General features: G+C 47.8%; 1 protein-coding gene and 1 long non-coding RNA gene across 2 annotated transcripts in view; both read right to left on the reverse strand.

Moving 5' to 3' along the window:
* Window positions 1-23,400, reverse strand: part of LOC147090674 (uncharacterized) — a 109,459-nt gene that overhangs the window by 1,910 nt on the left and 84,149 nt on the right. The gene's annotated exons all lie outside the window — the stretch shown is intronic.
* On the reverse strand, window positions 15-22,210 carry LOC147090675 (leukocyte cell-derived chemotaxin-2-like). The gene is made up of 5 exons (XM_085977448.1): window positions 22,014-22,210; window positions 19,897-19,953; window positions 14,751-14,847; window positions 9,800-9,945; window positions 15-2,221 (listed from the first exon to the last, which is right to left on the reverse strand). The coding sequence occupies exons 1-5, from the start codon at window positions 22,144-22,146 to the stop codon at window positions 2,052-2,054; spliced, it is 603 nt and encodes a 200-aa protein (XP_085833574.1). The 5' UTR covers window positions 22,147-22,210; the 3' UTR covers window positions 15-2,051.

A 23,400-nucleotide genomic window follows, 5' to 3' on the forward strand; every position in this document is an offset into this window, starting at 1 on the left:
GTGTGCAGTTTTCTGAGGAAGGATGTTCTTGCCATGGAGGGAGTGCAGCGAAGATTCACCAGACTGATACCTGGGACAGCAGGAATGACATATGAGTAGAGAATGGGTCGATTGGGCTTATATTAGCTAGAGTTTAGAAGAATGAGAGGGGATCTCATTGAAACTTATAAAATTCTAACAGGACTAGACAGACTAGATGCAGAAAGGATGTTCCTGATGGCGGGGGAGTCCAGAACCAGGGGTCACAGTCTAAGGCTAAGGGGTAAAGCAACTAGCGCCCGGGCGTGGCACCGCCCACGCCTCCCGTGAAATTCAGTGGGAGTTTAGCGGCGGCGCTTCCCGGTAGCACCCCGTGGCACTGCGCTGCCATCGATGACATCATCGCCGCGCACAGCGCCCTGCTCGCGCCCCGGCCGCAATCTTCGGTAGCGCCCCCTGACTTTCCGCCGGACGCTATGTCCGACGGGGTCAGGGGGGCCTACCTGCGGCCAGGGAGGCGCAATTTAAAGGTGAGGTGCTTTGCGTCCTGTTAGCGCCATCTTAGGATGCAAACGGGAGGCGTAAAGCAACCCAATTTTTCCCCCATGGAGTCACAGAGTCATAACGGCACAGAAGGAGGCCATTCGGCCCATCGAATCCGTGCCAGCTCTCTGTAGAGCAATCCAGTCAGTCCCATTACCAGGCTCTATCCCCGTAGCCCTGCAAGTTTATTTCCCTCAAGTGCCTATCCAGTCTCCCCTTGAAAACATTGAGTGTCTCCACTTCCACCACTTCCGTCGGCAGTGAGTTCCAGGTCATAGAAACATAGAAGATAGGAGCAGGAGTAGGCCATTCGGCCCCTTGAGCCTGTTCCGCCATTTAATGAGATCATGGCTGATCATCCAAATTCAGTACCCTGTCCCTGCTTTCTCCCCATATCCCTTGATCCCTTTAGTCTTAAGAAATACATCTAACTACTTCTTGAATATATTTAATGAATTGGCCTCCACTGCCTTCTGTGGCAGAGAATTCCACAGGTTCACCACTCTCTGGGTGAAGAAATTCCTCCTCATCTCAGTCCTAAATGGCTTACCCCTTATCCTTAGACTGTGACCCCTGGTTCTGGACTCCCCGACCATCGGGAACATCCTTCCTGCATCTAGTCTGTCCAGTCCCGTTAGAATTTTATAAGTTTCAGTTAGAAACGGCACGGCCGCCAATGGTGGAGCGATTAAAACTGGAGATGCGCAACGAGGCCAGAATTGGAGGAGCGCAGATATCTGGGAGGGTTGTAGGGCTGGAGAAGATAATAGAGATAGGGAGGCAGGCGAGGCCATGGAGGGATTTGCAAAAAAGGAGGAGAATTTTAAAAGTGAGGTGTTGCTTAACAAGCCAAAGAGTCGCCTGAAATAGGAGGAGATTGTAGAACTGTTGGGGCCGGACTCTGTCCCCATACAGCCTGTCACTCCACAAAGAACTCTCAGGGATCCAGACTGCTACAACACGTGAGGGCTGAGACTGTCAGGAGCTCTGGATGTGGAGGAGAGACCTGGACAAGCCTTCAAGGAGACTTGGGGCAAAGAGGGGCAGGTTGTAAAATTGAGGCCTGTTGATGTGAAGTTGGCAGAGTGTCAAAACTGACCAGCCTATTCGGGACGTCTCAATGAAACGGGGGGCGGTTGAGAGGGATTGTTGGAGTCCAGACTGAACAACCCCCCTCCCCGCCCCAAGGGGCACTGAGGGCAAGTGTACTGTCCGCCCCTCTCGCTCGCTGAGTTCAGTGAACTCAGCACCGAGGCAGGGGTCGGACCCGGGTCCATCCAGGCCTGTGTGACTCAGGACCTCACCAGGCACAGCAAATACCGACTGAGGCCCTGGGAGGGACCCGGACTCTGGCATTACACGAGGGCTTCCCATTGGGGTTCAATGACAAACTTCCCCCCACCCCCCAACACCGCCCAACCCCGATATTGGTGCTGAGTCTCACTGAACGGCTTTAACTAGACCGGAATTCCAAGTGATTCTGGTGAGATTCGGGGTTTGTCCGTTGGCCGATTTCCTTCACCCCGGAGTTACAGGTAAGGTGTGGGGTTGATGGACGTGTCGCACATCTGGATGTGGACGTGGGAGGTCATCCCGGGGTAAACGCTTTGGATTTTCAGCAACTTTCCGATCTTACGGCCTTTCTTAACATCCCCAGAGTAACTGTCTGGGGCGACGTAGAAAATCTTAACGCAGTAACCTGGAATTAGAGAGAGAGATGGATATTAAAGGTAAACTAATTCCACACAGAGGGGTCTATTTCTGTAATACTGTGTCCACGCCTCTGACAATGCAGCAGTCACCCAATACTGCACTGGAGTGACAGCCTAGATTATGTGCTATAAGGGCTGGCGTGGGACTTGAACCATTGATCTTCCTGGCTCACAGGTAAGAGGACGACCATTGAGCCAAGCTGGTTTAGGCCCCTCTTTCTAACTGCCATAGGAGGAGGGAAGCAAAACTTCCCACAAAAAGAGCCGGGTGATTTTATTCTATCCCCCAGGGTTGGATCACGGCCACCCCTCAGAGACCTTGAACTCAACACTTTGATCAGGGATCGGGCTTGGCACCTTTTGCTCTGCGTAGCCCAGTACCACACACCCCGCACTGGGTGCCTTACACGCTAAGCCATCAGGGAGACCGAGCTTTGGCTCTGACTCAATCACTTGAGTCAGTCAGTCATTGAAGAAGGGTTTTCACTTACTCACAGTCGGCTTACCACATGTGAGAGGCACAGGACAAGGGAACGGCATGGACACCTTTAGGAATCTACCTCTCGGCTTCCATTGTCAGTTTGGCTCAGTGGGTAGCAGAAAATTGGGGTTCAAGCCCACGCCAGGCCTTGAACGCATATACTTAGGCTGGCACGAGAGGCTGTACTGAAGGAGAGCTACATTTTAAAAAATTCGTTCCTGGGCGTCGCTGGCAAGGCCGGCATTTATTGCCCATCCCTAATTGCCCTTGAGAAAGTGGTGGTGAGCCGCCTTCTTGAAAGGCTGCAGTCCGTGTGGTGACGGTGCTCCCACAGTGCTGTTCGGGAGGGAGTTCCAGGATTCTGACCCAGCGACGATGAAGGAACGGCCGATATATTTCCAAGTCAGGATGGTGTGTGTGACTTGGAGGGGAACTTGGAGGTGGTGGCGCTCCCATGCGCCTGCTGCCCTTGTCCTTCCAGGTGGAAGAGGTCGCGGGTTTGGGTTGGAGGTGCCGCCCTTCAGGTGGGGCATTCAACAGAGGCCCCCCACCACCGCCCCGGGAACTCACTGTGCAGACGGACGCGAAGCATCCCACGGCAATATCGAAAGAAGAGCTCTCCTGGCTTGCTGGACCAACATCCCTCCCTCAGCCAACACCACTGGTCATTCATTTTATTGCTGCCAGTGGGATCTCACTGTGCACAAACTGGTTGCTGCGTTTCCACAAGCAATACTCACTCATTTGAGCAACGCATTGTGTCATAAATCTCATCATCGAGAAACTACCTATGAAACTGGTGTAATTAGAGGGATTGATTCAATTTAAATCCAATTAATTAAAGGGGATACTAGCATCTATAATCGGGTAGAGGGTGTCCATAACTAACAATAAAAAATGTAATTAATTACATAGAATGGAGCAGGTGATGTGTTACTGTTGCGAGATGTGGTAGCCGGTAGACCCCATTGAGGCAAACGGTGATTATATCTGTGACAAGTGTCTGCTGCTACAGGATCTCCAGCTCCGTGTTGATGAGCTGGAGTCTGAGCTTCAGACACTGCGACACATCAGGGAGGGGGAGAAGTACCTGGACTCAGTGTACCAGAAGGTGGTCACACCTATGAAGTTAATTAATTCAGATGTAGCACATGGCCAGGGCCAGGACGGTGTGACTACGAACGAGGCAGGTACGGGGATCCAGGAGGTAGTGTTGGAGGAGCCGCAGCCCTTGCTCTTGGCCAACAGGTTCAAGGTTCTTACTCCCTGTGTGGACAGGAGCAGGGACTGCAGGGAGGATGAGCAACCTGGCCACAGCACCGTGGAACGGGGGGCCATTCAAGAGGGGGGAGTAAATAGAAATGTTGTAGTGGTAGGGGATAGTATTATTAGAGGGCTAGATAGAGTTCTCTGCAGCCAAGAGCGAGAGTCCCGTAGGCTGTGTTGCTTACCCGGGGCCAGGGTTAAGGACATCTCCTCTGGGCTGGAAAGAAACTTGCAGTGGGGGGGGGTGGATCCAGTCGTCGTGGTCCATGTTGGTACAAACGACATAGATAGGACTAGGAAGCCGGTTCTGTTAAAGGAGTATGAGCAGCTAGGGGTCAAATTAAAAAACAGAACCTCAAGGGTAATAATCTCTGGATTATTACCTGAGCCATGAGTGAATTTGGCTAGGACAAATAAAATAAGAGAGTTAAATGTGTGGCTCAAAGACTGGTGTGGGAGAAATGGGTTTTGCTTCCTGGGACACTGGCACCAGTACTGGGGCAGGAGGGAGCTGTTCTGTTGGGACGGGCTTCACTTGGCCAGTTCTGGGACTAGAGTCCTGGCGGATCATATAACTAGGGCTGTAGAGAGGGCTTTAAACTAACTAGTGGAGGGGAGGTTCCTGGAGAGCAAATAATAAAAATGACAACAGAGAAGGTCATAGACTTAGGTAGCAGTGGGGAAATTAAAAACCAGAGCGTGTCAGGAAGGGGCAGAAGGTATGGAGTAAAAGGTAAAGTAATAAAAAGGGCAAAAGCAGGAACTAAGTGTCACAAAACACATTTGAAAGTTCTCTATCTGAATGCACGTAGCATTCGTAACAAAATAGACGAGTTAATGGCACAAATAGCTACATATGGGTATGATCTTGTGGCCATTACAGAAACATGGCTGCAAGGTGACAATGCCTGGGAATTAAACATACCAGGTTATTTAACGATCAGGAAGGACAGGCAGGAAGGAAGGGGAGGTGGGGTGGCTATGTTAATAAAGGAAGGAATCACTGTAATACAGAGAAATGATACTGGGTCAAAAGATCAGGATAATGAAACAGTTTGGGTGGAGATAAGGAATAATAAGGGGAAAAAAACACTAGTGGGCGTAGTCTATAGGCCTCCGAACAGTTGCAACTCGGTTGGACGGAATATCAATCAGGAAGTAGTTGAGGCTTGTAATAAGGGAACATCTATAATTATGGGGGATTTTAACTATCATATTAATTGGACAAATCAAATTGGGCAGGGCTGCCTTGAGGATGAGTTCATTGAGTGTATTAGGGATGGGTTTCTTGAGCAGTATGTAACTGAACCGACCAGGGGGCAAGCAACCTTAGATCTGGTCCTGTGTAACAAGACAGGATTAATTAAAAATGTCCTAGTAAAGGATCCCCTTGGAATGAGTGACCATAACATGGTTGAATTCCATATTCAATTAGAGGGTGAGGAGGTTGGATCTCAAACAAGCGTGCTAAGCTTGAATAAAGGAGACTATGAAGGTATGAGAGCGGAATTGAGTAAAGTGGATTGGGAAAATAGATTAAAGGGTAACACGATACATGATCAGTGGTGTACATTTAAGGAGTTATTTTACAACTTCCAAAAAATATATATTCCACTGAGAAGAAAAGGGTGTAATAGAAAAGACAGCCATCCGTGGCTAAGTAAAGAAATTAAGGATAGTATTCGACTAAAAACAAGGGGATATAAGGTAGCCAAATCTAGTGGGAGGATAGATGATTGGGAAAACTTTAAAAGACAGCAAAAAATAACAAAAATATTGATTAAGAAAGGGAAGATAGATTATGAAAGTAAATTAGCAAAAAATATAAAAACAGATAGTAAGAGTTTTTATAGTTATATAAAAAGAAAAAGGGTGGCTCAAGTAAATGTTGGTCCCTTAGAGGATGAGACCGGGAAATTAATGGTGGGAAATATGGAGATGGCAAAAACACTGAATGAATATTTTGTATCAGTCTTTACAGTAGAGGACACCAAGAATATCCCAACACTGGACAAGCAGGGGGCTATAGGCGGGGAGGAGATAAACACGATCAAAATCACTAAGGAAGTGGTACTCGGTAAAATAATGGGACTCAAGGCGGATAAATCGCCTGGACCTGATGGATTACATCCTAGGGTCTTGAGGGAAGTGGCGGTAGGGATTGTGGATGCATTGGTAATAATCTTCCAAAACTCCCTGGACTCAGCAAAGGTCCCGGCAGACTGGAAAACTGCTAATGTAACACCCTTATTTAAAAAGGGCAGTAGACAGAAGGCTGGAAACTATAGACCAGTTAGCCTAACATCTGTGGTAGGTAAAATTTTGGAGTCCATTATTAAGGAGACAGTAACAGGACATTTGGATAATCATAATTTAATAAGACAAAGTCAGTATGGTTTTATGAAGGGGAAGTCATGTTTGACAAATTTGCTGGAGTTCTTTGAGGAAGTAACATATAGGGTGGATAAAGGTGAACCAGTGGACGTAGTGTATTTAGACTTCCAAAAGGCATTTGACAAGGTGCCACACAGATGATTATTGCTTAAGATAAAAAATCACGGGATTGGGGGTAATATTCTGGCATGGATAGAGGATTGGCTATCTAACAGAAGGCAGAGAGTTGGGATAAATGGTTCATTCTCAGACTGGCAATCAGTAACCAGTGGTGTTCCGCAGGGGTCAGTGCTGGGTCCCCAACTCTTTACAATCTATATTAACGATTTGGAGGAGGGGACCGAGTGTAACATATCAAAGTTTGCAGATGATACTAAGATGGGAGGGAAAGTAGTGAGTGAGGAGGGCATAAAAAACCTGCAAAGGGACGTAGACAGGCTAAGTAAGTGGGCAGAGATTTGGCAGATGGAATACAATACTGGAAAGTGTGAGGTTATGCACTTTGGCAGGAAAAATCGTAGAGCAAGTTATTATCTTAATGGCAAGAAACTGGAAAGTACTGAAGTACAAAGGGATCTGGGGGTCCTGGTGCACGAAACTCAAAAGGTTAGTATGCAGGTGCAGCAAGTGATTAAGAAGGCCAATGGAATGTTGGCTTTCATTGCTAGGGGGATAGAATATAAAAATAGGGAGGTATTGCTTCAGTTGTACGAGGTATTGGTGAAACCGCACCTGGAATACTGCATACAGCTTTGGTGTCCATACTTAAGAAAAGACATACTTGCTCTCGAGTCAGTACAAAGAAGGTTCACTCGGTTAATCCCAGGGATGAGGGGATGGACATATGAGGAGAGGTTGAGTAGATTGGGACTCTACTCATTGGAGTTCAGAAGAATGAGAGGCGATCTTATTGAAACATATAAGATTGTGAGGGGTTTGGATCGGGTGGATGCGGGGAGGATGTTCCCGATGATGGGTGAAACTAGAACTAGGGGGCATAGTCTTAGAATAAGGGGCTGCTCTTTCAAATCTGAGATGAGGAGGAACTACTTCACTTAGAGGGTGGTAGGTCCATGGAATATGCTGCCCCAAAAAGCTGTCGAAGCTACATCATTACATAAATTTAAAACAGAAATAGACAGTTTCCTAGAAGAAAAGGGAATTAAGGGTTACGGGGAGCGGGCAGGAATTTGGACATGAGTCTAGGTTCGGATCGGTCATGGCCCTGTGGGTAGCGGAGCGGGCCCAGGGGCCGTGTAGCCTGATCCTGCTCCTATTTCGTGTGTCTAATTCTGTTAGATTCAGGAGATAGTCCTGTCATAGTGGATTGGCGGTTAGGATCAGATCAGCCATGATCTTATTGAATGGCAGAGCAGGCTCGAGGGGCCGATTGGCCTACTCCTGCTCCTATTTCTTATGTTCTTATGCTCTTATAACACTGGACGGCTAGCTGGTGGCGCCGTCCAAAGAGTATAAATACTCGGGCGTTGTCCCCAGCTTGCCAGGGACATTTTGTAAAGACAAGGAGCTAGTGAAGTACAACTAGACCTCCATGTTCTGAAACAAGTTGATTAAAGCCTTGCTTTATGCTCCAACCAAGTGCGTAGTGAGTTTTATTACGTCACATTGCATATGAGATGGTGTGAGAAGTTACTGAGAGATGTGACCAATTCACTAAAATAATTCCCAGTTTAAAGAATCTGACTTATCAAGATAGGCTGAACGAGTTGGGACTCTACACTTTAGAGAAGCGTAGACTTAAAGGTGATCTGATTGAGGTTTATAAGATAAGGAAGGGAACAGATTGTGTTGCAGCTGGCAGTTTGTTCCAATTAAATAGGTTAGGACGGGACCAGGGGTCACAAATTGAAGTTGTACAAGGCCAGATCTCGATTAGATGTCAGGAGGTGGTTCTTTCCCCAGAGACTAGCGGACCTCGGGAACAGGTTGCCATCTCGTGTGGTGCACGCGGACTCACTGAATTCCTTCAAGCGAGAGCTGGACCTGTTTTCAGCTGGGGCGGAGATCTCCTCTTACAGAAGGATGGGTACTGCCGGGAATTCCGGGCCAATGTGATACCCTGGACTAGTTTCGATCGCCTAGATGGACAGGGAGGAAGTTCCCAGATTTTCTCCCATCCCCCCCAAATTGGCCTGGGTTTATCATCTGGTTTTTGCCTCCCGCAGGAGATCACATGGTTTCAGGTGGGGTGGGGAGTATATAGTGTGATGCACAGGTATTGCAATTGTGTGGGACAGGTTCGACGGACCAGAGGGTCTTTACCTGTCCGTCATTATTCGTGTGTTCTTATGTGACAAGGTTCGATTTGAAGGCAGGTCGATCTCAATTTATGTATGTAGGAAGGATCTAGGAATTCAAAATGGACGAGTCCCTATGTGGGGAGGGATTTAAAACCGAAGGCAAATGGTATGTTGGCCTTCGTAGCGAGAGGGTTCGAGTACAGGAACAAGGATGTCTTGCTGCAGTTGTACAGGGCCTTGGTCAGACCACACCTTGAGTATTGTGTGCAGTTTTGGTCACCTTATCTGAGGAAGGATGTTCTTGCCATGGAGGGAGTGCAGTGAAGATTCACCAGACTGATACCTGGGATGGCAGGAATGGCGCATGAGGAGAGATTGGGTCGATTGGGCTTATACTCGCTGGAGTTTAGAAGAATGAGAGGGGATCTCATTGAAACTTATAAAATTCTAACAGGACTAGACAGACTAGATGCAGGAAGGATGTTCCCGATGGCGGGGGAGTCCAGAACCAGGGGTCACAGTCTAAGGATAAGCGGTAAGCCATTTAGGACAGAGATGAGGAGGAATTTCTTCACCCAGAGAGTGGTGAACCTGTGGAATTCTCTACCACAGAAGGCAGTAGAGGTCAATTCATTAAATATATTCAAGAAGGAGTTAGATATATTTCTTAAGGCTAAAGGGATCAAGGGATATGGGGAGAAGGCAGGGACAGGGTACTGAATTTGGATGATCGGCCATGATCTCATTGAATGGCGGAGCAGGCTCGAGGGGCCGAATTGACTACTCCTGCACCTATCTTCTATGTTTCTATGTTTCCTCCTTACATTATAGAACAGGACTTTACGGATGTATTTTAACAGATTTCAGCTCTGAACCCAACAGTGAGAGACAATTACCAAAAGTGAACATGCCCAGTAACTCAGAGGGCAAGTCATTACTGGGGGAGCCTTCCCATTTGAATCATAGAATGAGACAGCGCAAGAGGAAGCCATTCGGCCCCTCGTGCCTGTGCCATTACTTCCTCGACCCTTGTGGAGCTGTGAATTGCAATACTCTGACAATATCTGCGTGGCTGAAGAGGCTGAGGTTTTGTGGTGAGATGTGGAGACAGGTTAACGAGGAGCCGACAGGCTGCACTTGAATGGAATGGAACCCCTTCTCACCTGATCCCGACATCATGACTCCATTGTTAATCGCATTTCTTTCACTGTATGGGTTCGCCCGTCTTATCAGCCTGCCGTTGAATGGGGCGTAAACTGTCGATCCATCTGTGCAAACCACGTCGACCCCCTTGTGTGTGGTCCAATTCCTGAACACAACAGAGCAACGATCATCTCTCCATTCCACTCTCTCCATAGACTATTCACAATGTCCGATGGATTCGACCGTTACTTCACCTACAATTTTCCACAGCAGCCTCAGCACTGAGATCTCGCGTTAGAAAAGTACCAGTGACTCTCCCGTGGCATTGCTCGCCATCAGTGTGTGACGTCTGAAGTGTGACAGGAAATAACAGTGACGCTTACAAGAAGTGCGCTCTACAGGCGAGTCTTTTGATGTATTATTGATAAGAAAAATAGATGGCCAGACATCCTGTGTTGTAGAATTTATGGAAATGTTCTTCCCCTTCAGCCTGCCAGCCCTTGGCACCTGTACTACAGGCTCCGAGTCTGCCACCAATGTCCCATGTAACAAGCACATGGCGGTGGTCAGGGCCACCAAAGCTGGGGGCGGGGAGAGGGAGTGGGGCGATTCTCTCCTCAGATACTTCCTCCCTCCCTGTGTCCGCTGACCTACATTGGCTCCCGGTTAAGCAACGACTCGATTTTCAAAATTCTCATCTTTGTTTTCAAATCCCTCCACGGCCTTGCCCCCTTCCTATCTCTGTAACCTCCTCCAGCCCCTACAACCCTCCAAGATCCCTGCGCTCCTCCAATTCTGGCCTCATGCGCATCCCCGATTTTAATCACTCCACCATTGGAGGCCGTGCCTTCAGCTGCCAAGGCTCTAAGCTCTGGAATAGAAACATAGAAACATAGAAAAATAGGAGCAAGATTAGGCCATTTGGCCCTTCGAGCCTGCTCCACCATTCAATATGATCATGGCTGATCCTCTATCTCAATACCATATTCCCACTCTCTCCCCATACCCCTTGATGCCTTTTGTGTCTAGAAATCTATCTATCCCCTTCTTAAATATATTCAGTGACTTGGCCTCCACAGCCTTCTGTGGTAGAGAATTCCACAGGTTCAACACCCTCTGAGGGAAGACATTTCTCCTCATCTCAGTCCTAAATATCCTACCCCATATCCTGAGACTGTGACCCCTCGTTCTAGACCTCCCCAGCCAGGGGAAACATTCTCCCTGCATCCAGTCTGTCTAGCCCTTTCAGAATTTTATGCGTTTCAATGAGATCCCCTCTCATTCTTCTAAACTCTAGTGAATACAGGCCTAGTTGACCCAATCTCTCCTCATACAACAGTTCTGCCACCCCAGGAATCAGTCTGGTGAACCTTCGCTGCACTCCCTCTATGGCAAGTATATCCTTTCTTAGGTAAGACGACCAAAGCTGCACACACTACTCCAGGCGTGGTCTCACCAAGGCCCTGTATAACTGTTGTAAGACATCCTTGCTCCTGTACTCAAATCCTCTTGCAATGAAGGCCAACATACCATTTGCCTTCCTAACTGCTTGCTGTACCTCCATGTTTGCTTTCATTGACTGGTGTACAAGGACACCCAAGTCCCTCTGTACATCAACATTTCCCAATCTATCACCATTTAAATAATACTCTGCCTTTCTGTTTTTCCTACAGAAGTGGATAACTTCACATTTATCCACGTTATGCTGCATCTACCATGTATTTGCCCATAAGAACATAAGAAATAGGAGCAGGAGTAGGCCATTCGGCCCTTCTAGCCTGCTCTGCCATTCCACGTGATCATGGCTTATCTTCTACCTCAACTCCATTCACCGGCCCTATCGCCATATCCCTTGATGCCCTTACTCGTCAGAAATCTATCGACTTCTGTTTTGAACATACCCAATGACTGAGCCTCCACAGCCCTCTGGGGTAGAGAATTCCAAAGATTCACCACCCTCTGTGTGAAGAAATTTCTTCTCCTCTCAGTCCAGAATGGCCTACCCTTTATCCTGAGGCTGTGGCCCCTGGTTCTAGACTCCCCAGCCAGGGGAAACATTCTCCCAGCATCCATCCTATCAAGCCCTGTAATAATTTTGTATGCTTCTATGAGATCCCCTCTCATTCTTCTGAATTCAAGAGAATACAGGCCTAGTTAACTCAATCTCTTCTCATACGACAGTCCCGCCATCCCAGGAATCAATCTCGTGAACATTCGTTGCACTCCCTCTATGGCAAGTATATCCTTCCTTAGGTAAGGAGATTAAAATTGGACACAGTACTCCAGGTGTGGTCTCACCAAGGCCCTATATAATTGGAGTAAGACTTCTTTACTCCTGTACTCAAATCCTCTTGTAATGAAGGCCAGCATACCATTTGCCTTCCTGATGGCTTGCTGCACCTGCACATTCACTTTCAGTGACTCATGTACAAGGACACCCAGGTCCCTTTGAACATCTGCATTCCCCAATCTTTCACCATTTAGGAAATACTCTGCCTTTCTGCTTTTTCTACCAACTCGTCAACTTGTCTAAATCGCCTTGAAGCCTCTTTGCATCCTCCACACAACTCACAATCCCACCTAGTTTCATGCCGTCAGCAAACTTGGAAATATTACATTTGGCTCCCTCATCCAAATCATTGATGTATATTGTGAATAGCTGGGGCCCAAACATTGATCCCTGTGGTACCTCACTAGTCACCGCCTGCTACCCCGAAAAAGACCCATTCATTCCTACTCTCTGTTTCCTGTCTGTTAACCAATTTTCAATCCATGCCAGTATATTACCCCCAATTCCATGTGCTTTAATTTTGCTCATTAACCTCTTATGTGTGACTTTATCAAAGGCTTTCTGAAAATCCAAATACACCACATCCACTGGTTCTCCCTTATCTATTCTATCAGTTACATCCTCAAAAAACTCCAGTAGGTTTGTCAAACACAATTTCCCTTTCATAAATCCATGTTGACTTTGTCTAATCCCTTTGATATTTTCTAAGTGTCCTGTTATCACATCCTTTATAATAGACTCTAGCATGTTCCCTACTACTGATGTTAGGCTAACCGGTCTGTAGTTCCCTGTTTTCTCTCTCCCTCCTTTTTTAAATAGTGGGGTTACATTTGTCACCCTCTAATCTGCAGGAACTGTTCCATAATCTATAGAATTTTCGAAGATGACAACCAATGCATCCACTATTTCCATGGCTACCACTTTTAATACTCAGGAATGCAGATTATCAGGCCCTGGGGATTTATCGGCTTTCAGTCCCATTAATTTCTCCAGCACTATCTTTTTACTTATACTAATTTCCTTTATTTCCTCCTTCTCACTAGACCCTTCGTTCCCTAGCATTTCTGGGAAGTTATTTGTGTCCTCTTCCATGAAGACAGAACCAAAGTATTTGTTTAATTGTTATGCCATTTCCTTGTTCCCCATTATAAATCCTCCCGTTTCTGACTGTAAGGGACCTACATTTGTCTTCACTAATCTTTTTTTTTACATACTTGTAGAAGCTTTTACAGTCCGCTTTTATGTTCCTTGCGAGTTTACTCTCATATTCTATTTTCCCCCTCCTAATCAATCTCTTGGTCCTTTATTGCTGAACTCTAAACTGCTCCCAATCCTCAGGCTTGCTACTTTTTCTGGCAACTGTATATGACTCCACTTTGGATCTAATACTATCCTTAATTTCTTTTGTTAGCCATGGTTGGGCCGCTTTTCCTTTTGTGTTTTTGCGCCAGAAAGGAATGTATAACTGTTGCAATTCATGCATTCGTTCCTTAAATGTTAGCCATTGCCTATCCATCGTCATGCCTTTTAATTAAGCTCCCCAATCTATCATAGCCAACTCACTTCTCATACCTTTGTAGTTTCCTTTGTTTAGATTTAAGACCCTAATTTCAGATTGGACTTCTTCACTTTCCATCTTAGTGAAGAATTCCATCATGTTATGGTCACTCTTCCCTAAAGGACCCCACACAACAAGATTATCAATTAACCCCTTCTCATTGCACAATACCCAATCTAGGATAGCCTGTTCTCTAGTTGGCTCCTCAATGTACTGGTCTAAAAAACCATCTTGTACACACTCCAGGAATTCATCCTCCACAGTATTATTGCTAATTTGGTTTGGCCAGTCTATATGTAGATTAAAGTCACCCATGATTACTGTAGTACCCTTGTTACATGCATCTCTAATTTCCTGATTGATGCCATCCCCTACATTACCACTACTGTTTGGAGGCCTATAAACAACTCCCACCAATGTTTTCTGCCCCATGGTGCTTCTTAGCTCCACCCAGGCTGATTCTACATCTTGATTTTCTGAGCCAATATCCTTTCTCACTATTGCTCTGATTTCATCCTTTACTAACAACGCCACCCCACCTCCTTTTCCTTTTTGTCTGTCCTTCCTAAATATCGAATATCCTTGGATATTCAGCTCCCAGCCTTGGTCACCCTGCAGCCATCGCAATTATATTGTATCCGTTTACATCTATTTGCACTGTTAATTCATCTACCTTATTCATGCATTCAGATACAGTGCCTTTAGATTTGTCTTTTTAACATTTTTAGACATCTTAACATTTTTTTGGACTATGGCCCTATTTGTCTTATTACCATTTTCTCTTACCCAAACTCTATTTGTTAGTGCACTCCTTTGTTTGTCCACTCTGTCCTTCCTGACACAATCTGGTTATCCTTACCCCAATCCCTTTCCTGAATTTGCTCCCTAAACCTCTCCGCCTCTCTCTCCTCCTTTAAGATGCTCCTTAAAACCTACCTCTTTGACCAAGCTTTTGGTCACCTGCCCTAATATGTGGCTCGGTGTCTAATTTTGTTTGATGATGCTCCTGCGAAGAGCCATGGGATGTTTAACTACATTAAAGGTGCTATATAAATGCAAATTGTTCTTGTGCTGTTGCTGAAGGAAGGCACAACTGCATCAGTAACGACAATGTGACCATTACCTGGGAGCACCATAAGCTCCACTGCCATAGATGTCGGTTCCTCTCACTCTGTTCGTTGGATTCCCGGCACACAGCTTCCCCCAGCTGCCAGCTGTAACTGTACGAGATAGAAATTAACACAGAACAGGGAGAGGTTCACTTGCTGTTGTGGGTACAGATTCTAAGATTGCAAGGCACGATAGAAAGGCACCTCTTTCTTTTTTTGCACAGAGGGTGGTCAGAATGAGGAATTCTCTGTCACAAGCTGAAGGTGAAGCAGGGTCTGCAAATTCATTTCAACAGCAATCAGACAGTTTTTAGATAGAGGAATAGTAAAGGGTACGGGGAGTTAGTGGGAGAGTGGGATTAGACTGGGTGGGATATTAAAGGGTATGGGGAGTTAGTGGGAGAGTGGGATTAGACTGGGTGGGATATTAAAGGGTATGGGGAGTGAGGGGGAGAGTGGGATTAGACTGGGTGGGATATTAACAGGTATGGGGAGTTAGTGGGAGAGTGGGATTAGAATGGGTGGGATATTAAAGGGTATGGGGAGTGAGGGGGAGAGTGGGATTAGACTGGGTGGGATATTAACAGGTATGGGGAGTTAGTGGGAGAGTGGGAATAGACTGGGTGGGATATTAACAGGTATGGGGAGTTAGTGGGAGAGTGGGTTAGACTGGGTGGGATATTAACAGGTATGGGGAGTTAGTCGGAGAGTGGGATTAGACTGGGTGGGATATTAAAGGGTATGGGGAGTTAGTGGGAGAGTGGGATTAGACTGGGTGGGATATTAAAGGGTATGGGGAGTTAGTGGGAGAGTGGGATTAGACTGGGTGGGATATTAAAGGGTATGGGGAGTTAGTGGGAGAGTGGGATTAGACTGGGTGGGATATTAAAGGGTATGGGGAGTGAGGGGGAGAGTGGGATTAGACTGGGTGGGATATTAACAGGTATGGGGAGTTAGTGGGAGAGTGGGATTAGAATGGGTGGGATATTAAAGGGTATGGGGAGTGAGGGGGAGAGTGGGATTAGACTGGGTGGGATATTAACAGGTATGGGGAGTTAGTGGGATTAGACTGGGTGGGATATTATACGGTGTGGGGAGTTAGTGGGAGAGTGGGATTAGACTGGGTGGGATATTAAAGGGTATGGGGAGTGAGTGGGAGAGTGGGAATAGACTGGGTGGGATATTAAAGGGTATGGGGAGTGAGCAGGAAAGTGGGATTAGACTGGGTGGGACATTAACAGGTACGGGGAGTTAGTGGGAGAGTGGGATTAGAATGGGTGGGATATTAACAGGTATGGGAAGTGAGCAGGAGAGTGGGAGTAGAATGGGTGGGATATTAACAGGTATGGGGAGTTAGTGGGAGAGTGGGATTAGAATGGGTGGGATATTAACAGGTATGGGGAGTTAGTGGGAGAGTGGGATTAGACTGGGTGGGATATTATAGGGTGTGGGGGGTGAGCAGGAGAGAGGGATTAGACTAGGTGAGATATTAAAGGGTATGGGAAGTGAGCGGGAGAGTGGGATTAGAATGGGAGGGATATTAAAGTGTATGGGGAGTGAGCAGGAGAGTGGGATTAGACTGGGTGGGATATTAAAGGGTATGGGAATTGAGCGGGAGAGTAGGAATAGACTGGGTGGGATATTAAAGGGTATGGGGAGTGAGCAGGAAAGTGGGATTAGACTGGGTGGGATATTAAATGTTATGGGGAGTGAGGGGGAGAGGGGTTAGACTGGATGGGATAGTAAAGGGTATGGGGAGTGAGCAGGAAAGTGGGATTAGACTGAGTGGGATATTAAAGGGAGAGGGAGTGAGCGGGAGAGTGTGATTAGACTGGGTGGGATATTATAGGGTGTGGGGGGTGAGCGGGAGAGTGGGAATAGACTGGATGGGATATTAAATGTATGGGGAGTGAGCGGGAGAGTGGCATTAGACTGGGTGGGATGTTAAAGGGTATGGGGAGTGAGTGGGAAAGTGGGAATAGACTGGGTGGGATATTAAATGGTACGGAGAGTGAGCGGGAGAGTGGGATTAGACTGGGTGGGATATTAAAGGGTATGGGGAGTGAGCGGGAGAGTGGGATTAGACTGGATGGGATATTAAAGGGTATGAGGAATGAGCGGGAGAGTGGGATTAGACTGGGTGGGATATTAAAGGGTATGGGAATTGAGCGGGAGAGTGGGAATAGACTGGGTGGGATATTAAAGGGTATGGGGAATGAGCGGGAGAGTGGGATTAGACTAGGTGGGATATTAAAGTGTATGGGGAGTGAGCAGGAGAGTGGGATTAGACTGGGTGGGATATTAAAGGGTCTGGGAATTGAGCGGGAGAGTGGGAATAGACTGGGTGGGATATTAAAGGCTACAGGGAGTGAGCGGGAGAGTGGGATTAGACTGGGTGGGATATTAAAGGGTATGGGGAGTGAGCAGGAGAGTGGGATTAGACTGGGTGGGATATTAAAGGGTACGGGGAGTGAGCGGGAGAGCGGGATTAGACTGGGTGGGATATTAAAGGGTACGGGGAGTGAGGGGGAGAGTGGGATTAGACTGGGTGGGATATTAAAGGGTATGGGAATTGAGCGGGAGAGTGGGATTAGACTGGGTGGGATATTAAAAGGTATGGGGAGTGAGGGGAGAGAGTGGGATTAGACTGGGTGGGATATTAAAGGGTATGGGGAGTGAGCGGGAGAGTGGGATTAGACTGGGTGGGATATGAAAGGGTATGGGGAGTGAGGGGGAGAGTGGGATTAGACTGGGTGGGATATTAAAGGGTATGGGGAGTAAGCGGGAGAGTGGGATTAGACTGGATGGGATATTAAAGGGAATGGGGAATGAGCGGGAGAGTGGGATTAGACTGGGTGGGATATTAAAGGGTATGGGAATTGAGCGGGAGAGTGGGAATAGACTGGGTGGGATATTAAAGGGTATGGGGAATGAGCGGGAGAGTGGGATTAGACTAGGTGGGATATTAAAGTGTATGGGGAGTGAGCAGGAGAGTGGGATTAGACTGGGTGGGATATTAAAGGGTCTGGGAATTGAGCGGGAGAGTGGGAATAGACTGGGTGGGATATTAAAGGCTACAGGGAGTGAGCGGGAGAGTGGGATTAGACTGGGTGGGATATTAAAGGGTGTGGGGAGTGAGCAGGAGAGTGGGATTCGACTGGGTGGGTTATTAAAGGGTATGGGGAGTGAGCAGGAGAGTGGGATTAGACTGGGTGGGTTATTAAAGGGTATGGGGAGTGAGCAGGAGAGTGGGATTAGACTGGGTGGGTTATTAAAGGGTATGGGGAGTGAGCAGGAGAGTGGGATTAGACTGGGTGGGATATTAAAAGGTATGGGGAGTGATGGGGGAGAGTGGGATTAGACTGGGTGGGATATTAAAGGGTATGGGGAGTGAGGGGGAGAGTGGGATTAGACTGGGTGGGATATTAAAGGCTACAGGGAGTGAGCGGGAGAGTGGGATTAGACTGGGTGGGATATTAAAGGGTATGGGGAGTGAGCAGGAGAGTGGGATTAGACTGGGTGGGTTATTAAAGGGTATGGGGAGTGAGCAGGAGAGTGGGATTAGACTGGGTGGGATATTAAAAGGTATGGGGAGTGATGGGGGAGAGTGGGATTAGACTGGGTGGGATATTAAAGGGTATGGGGAGTGAGGGGGAGAGTGGGATTAGACTGGGTGGGATATTAAAGGGTATGGGGAGTGAGGGGGAGAGTGGGATTAGACTGGGTGGGATATTAAAGGGTATGGGGAGTGAGGGGGAGAGTGGGGTTAGACTGGGTGGGATATTAAAGGGTGGGTGGAGTGAGGGAAGAGTGGGATTAGACTGGGTGGGATATTAAAGGGTATGGGGAGTGAGCAGGAGAGTGGGATTTGACCGGGTGGGACTACTCCCACTTGGCTCCAGATTACCCTGTCCGGAAATGGCCCAGTGTGCAGGCGGCTCCCAGCTGGAGAAGCAGTGGGATGTTTACCAGCGCTCTTCCGGTTTAGCTGGTTAACCTCCAGCAGGATCTCAACACGCAGCTCGGTGACCTTGAGCCGGTCTCCGGCAGCCTGTGCCCAAACTCTCTGGTTCAGCGTATGTCCCTGTGGAAGAGATGGTGCCCCCTCCCGATCGGCCCAACAAACCTCCCTCGGGAGATTGAATTAGAGATGGGATGGGATGGGATTCCGGGCCTGTCAGACAAAGCTGCAAATTGCAGTCACTGGATCGAGTCATTTCAGCAGGGATGATGAATAATGGAAAGGGCTGAAGGGCACCTTAAATCATAGAATAGAATCATAGAAAGTTACAGCACAGAAGGAGGCCATTTCGGCCCATTGTGTCCGCGCCGGCCAACAAAGAGATATCCAGCCTAATCCCACCTCCCAGCTCTTGGTCCTTAGCCCTGCAGGTTAGAGCATCCCAAGTGCACATCCAAGTACTTTTTAAATGTGGTTCGGGTTTCTGCCTCTACCACCCTTTCAGGCAGTGAGTTCCAGACCCCCACAACCCTCTGGGTGAAGACATTTCTCCTCAAATCCCCTCTAAACCTTCCGCCAATTACTTTAAATCTGTGCCCCCTGGTTTTTGACCCCTCTGCTAAGGCAAATAGGTCCTTTCTATCCACTTTATCTAGGCCCCTCATAATTTTATACACCTCAATAAGGTCCCCCCTCAGCCTCCTCTGTTCCAAGGAAAACAGACCCAGCCTATCCAGTCTTTCCTCATAGCTAAGATTCTCCACTCCCGGCAACATCCTTGTAAATCTCCTCTGTACCCTCTCTAGTGCAATCACATCTTTCCTGTAACGTGGTGACCAGAACTGCACGCAGTACTCTAGCTGAGGCCTAACTAGAGTTTTATACAGTTGAAGCATAACCCCCCTGCTCTTGTATTCTATGCCACAGCTAATAAAGGCAAGTATTCTGTATGCCTTCTTAACCACCTTATCTACCTGGCCTGCTACCTTCAGGGATCTGTGTAAAGTACTCAGAGGGACCTCAGAGAACAAATCCACTGATGGAGCATGATCGAGAAAAGGAATCCTCTTATTTCAGTTCCTGCGTATTTGGCCATTCTGAACCTGCCTCTTTAAACATTTTGACCAACAAACTGCTTCGTAAATCCCAAATAATTCTCCAGCATCACCTCCGCCCACACTGGGCTCATGCTGACTTACCCTGAGCGAATAGAGTGAAGAGGATGAGTCCCCTCAGCATGACGAAGGCTTCAATATCTGGGGAGAAAGCTACATTTATTATTGGATTCGCTTCCCAAACGGATCATCAGCTCAAACATTCTCAACACATTCGGCCCACCTCCATCCACAGCTTTAACCCTGAGTCTGCTGTGTGTGGTTTTCGAAGCAGTGAGTGGTTAAAGGGGCTGTGAGTGGTTAAAGGGGCTCATTCTATAACCCCATTCTGCCTTCCTGCAGCCACATAGAATCTTACAGCACAGAAGGAGGTCATTCGGCCCATCGTCCCTGTGCCGGCTCTTTGAGAGAGCTCTCCAATTAGTCCCACACTCCCCCTGCCCCTTCCCCATAGCCCTGCAATTTTTTACCCCTTCAAGTTTTTATCTAATTTGTTATTTGAATCTGCTTCCACCGCCCTTTCAGGCAGCGCATTCCAGATCACAACTCGCTGCATAAAAATAATATCTCCTCATCTCACCTTTTGCCAATCACCTTAAATCTGTGTCCTCTGGTTACCGACCCTTCAGTGGAATAGTTTCTCCTTATTTGCTCTCTCAAACCTCTTCATGAGTTTGACCACCTCTATTAAATCTCCCCTCAACCTTCTCTGCTCTAAGGAGAACAACCCCAGCTTCTCCAGTCTCTCCATGTAACTAAAGTCCCTCATCCCCTGGTACCATTCTGGTCAATCTCCCCTTAACCTTCTCTGCTCTAACGAGAACAACCCCAGCTTCTCCAGTCTCTCCATGTAACTGAAGTCCCTCATCCCCTGGTACCATTCTGGTCAATCTCCCCTTAACCTTCTCTGCTCTGAGGAGAACAACCCCAGCTTCTCCAGTCTCTCCACATAACTGAAGTCCCTCATCCCTGGTACCATTCTGATCAATCGTCTCTTGTCCCTCTCTCATGCCTTGACATCCTTCCTAAAGTGTGGTGTCCAGAATCGGATACAATGGAGGGGCTTTTCAACAGGGATTCACCGGCTGGAGATCAGAGGCATGAACCCTTGACTGATTCTTCTTCTGCCAGCGAGTTGCAACATCTCCTGCCCACCTCCACCCCCCAACCCCACCCCCCACCCCCCGAAAAAAGCACCAAATGAGACCAGTTAACTTAGCGCAGAGCAGCCGGGAAGCCTTGGTCTTTCATGACATGCTCGGCTCAGGATAAGGTTCATTCACCAAAAAGTGAGATTAGACGTAAATTATTTCAACAGACATGGCTCTTACCCCAGCACGTAGCGACACTCACTCACTGCTGCGTCTGGAGTCAACACACTGAGTTGGGGGCAATGTGTTTTAGTGACAAGAGGCTGGAGGAGGCGGGAAAATCACTACCTGGCTGGCCAATTAGAGCAGCCAAACTTAGGATCTCGCCCCCCTCCCCACCCCCCGACTTCTGCTCCATGTCCTCTATCTGAAGGGGCTTCAGGTTTTTTCTCACGTTGCTATTTACCAACGTTTACTGTTTACTGAAAAGCCATGCGCGTGCAGCAGAGCTGGTTGAGAAATGTTGACCAATAAGTGGGGATAACTAGGGGATATTTAAGGACAGTTGATAACTGATACCCCATGAACTCAGTCGCTTACGATAGCTGAACACTTGCCAAGGCCACCGTCGAGATGGTCATTAACCAACATGACGCAACTCTGGCTCTGATCCTTTGTTGACTTCCCTTCAATGATTAATCCCTGTGGCTGGAACTCAACTAAATATTGGCCCCAGGACACCGGGGAGAACTCCCCTGCTCTTCTTTGAAATGGTGGCCATGGGGTCTTTTACGTCCACCTGAGAGAGCAGACGGGGCTTCAGCTTAGCATCTCATCTGAAAGACGGCACCTCCGACAGTGCAGCGCTCCCTCAGTACTGCCCTACAGTGAGAGCCTAGAATTTTGTGCTCAAGTCTCCTGGGGTGGGACTATGAACCCACAACCTTCTGACTCCGAGGCGAGTGTGCTACCCACCGAGCCACGGCTAACACTGAGCAATGCTCAGCCACATGGCACCTGTCTCCCATTCTGCCAGCGCATTTCACACCTAATCTAGAGCCGTCTTTTGTCTCCACTAGTCCTATCACCATCTCGTCTCGTTTTGAATACCTCTTAATGTCTCTTCACTTCTCTTTTGTTCTCTCCCAGCCTGGCCTTCAGTCTTGACAAAGGGTTTGACCTGAAACGTTGACTCTATTTTCTCTCCTCGGATGTTGCCTGGCCTGCTGAGTTTTTCCAGCATTTTCTGTTGTTATTTCGGATTTCCAACATCTGCAGTATTTTGCTATTGTACTGAGCAATGCTTGTTAATCACAGGGAACCGAACAGGATGCAATCACCTTTTAGCTCTTTTCCCTTGGTGATGATTCTGCTGGCGAAGCTGCGGAAAATCTGAGGCGGATAATAATGAACACGTGTTAGATCGAGGAAGCACTTTCGGCACAAGAGTGTTCCTGGGTTCAGAGGTCAGTTGGTTACTGCGGTGACCAGCCAAGGCCTTGCATGCTATTGAAGCCCCAGGGTCATTCCTTGGCCTCTGCTGAATTAGCTGCTTTCAGTATTGGGTGCAGTCCAGACTTTTACGAATGGTCTCAGGGCCCCTGACCTGGAAGGTTTCTGCTAATGCACATTGGCCAGTAACTGCCGTAGGTCCGGGGTGAATGTCAGATGAGGACAGGATCAGGCTGAGGTGAAATTTCCTGCTGACATCGACTGTTTGAACGTGCAGATGAAAGGCCAATCGAACGATGAACTGGAGAGAGCCTGGTCCTGGAATTTAAGAGAAGAGTCGGTGCCCTGTGGAGAGAAGGAGAGGGAACATGCACCTCCAGGATGGTACAGCACAGTGCGGGTTCGATACAAAACAAAGCTCCCTCTACACTGTCCCATCAAACACTCCCAGGGCAGCTACAGCACAGGTTAGATACAGAGTAAAGCTCCCTCTACACTGTCCCATCAAACACTCCCAGGGCAGGTACAGCACGGGTTAGATACAGAGTAAAGCTCCCTCTACACTGCCCCATCAAACACTCCCAGGGCAGCTACAGCATGGGTTAGATACAGAGGAAAGCTCCCTCTACACTGTCCCATCAAACACTCCCAGGGCAGGTACAGCACGGGTTAGATACAGAGTAAAGCTCCCTCTACACTGTCCCATCAAACACTCCCAGGGCAGGGACAACATGGGTTAGATACAGAGTAAAGCTCCCTCTACACTGCCCCATCAAACACTCCCAGGGCAGCTACAGCATGGGTTAGATACAGAGTAAAGCTCCCTCTACACTGTCCCATCAAACACTCCCAGGGCAGGTACAGCACGGGTTAGATACAGAGTAAAGCTCCCTCTACACTGTCCCATCAAACACTCCCAGGGCAGGTACAGCACGGGTTAGATACAGAGTAAAGCTCCCTCTACACTGTCCCATCAAAGACTCCCAGGTCAGATACAGCACGAGTTAGATACAGAGTAAAGCTCCCTCTGCACTGTCCCATCAAA

Source organism: Somniosus microcephalus, unplaced genomic scaffold (assembly GCF_052327205.1).
Source record: "Somniosus microcephalus isolate GS21.2 unplaced genomic scaffold, FLI_Smic_1.0 unresolved_chr4, whole genome shotgun sequence".
NCBI classification, from domain to species: domain Eukaryota; kingdom Metazoa; phylum Chordata; class Chondrichthyes; order Squaliformes; family Somniosidae; genus Somniosus; species Somniosus microcephalus.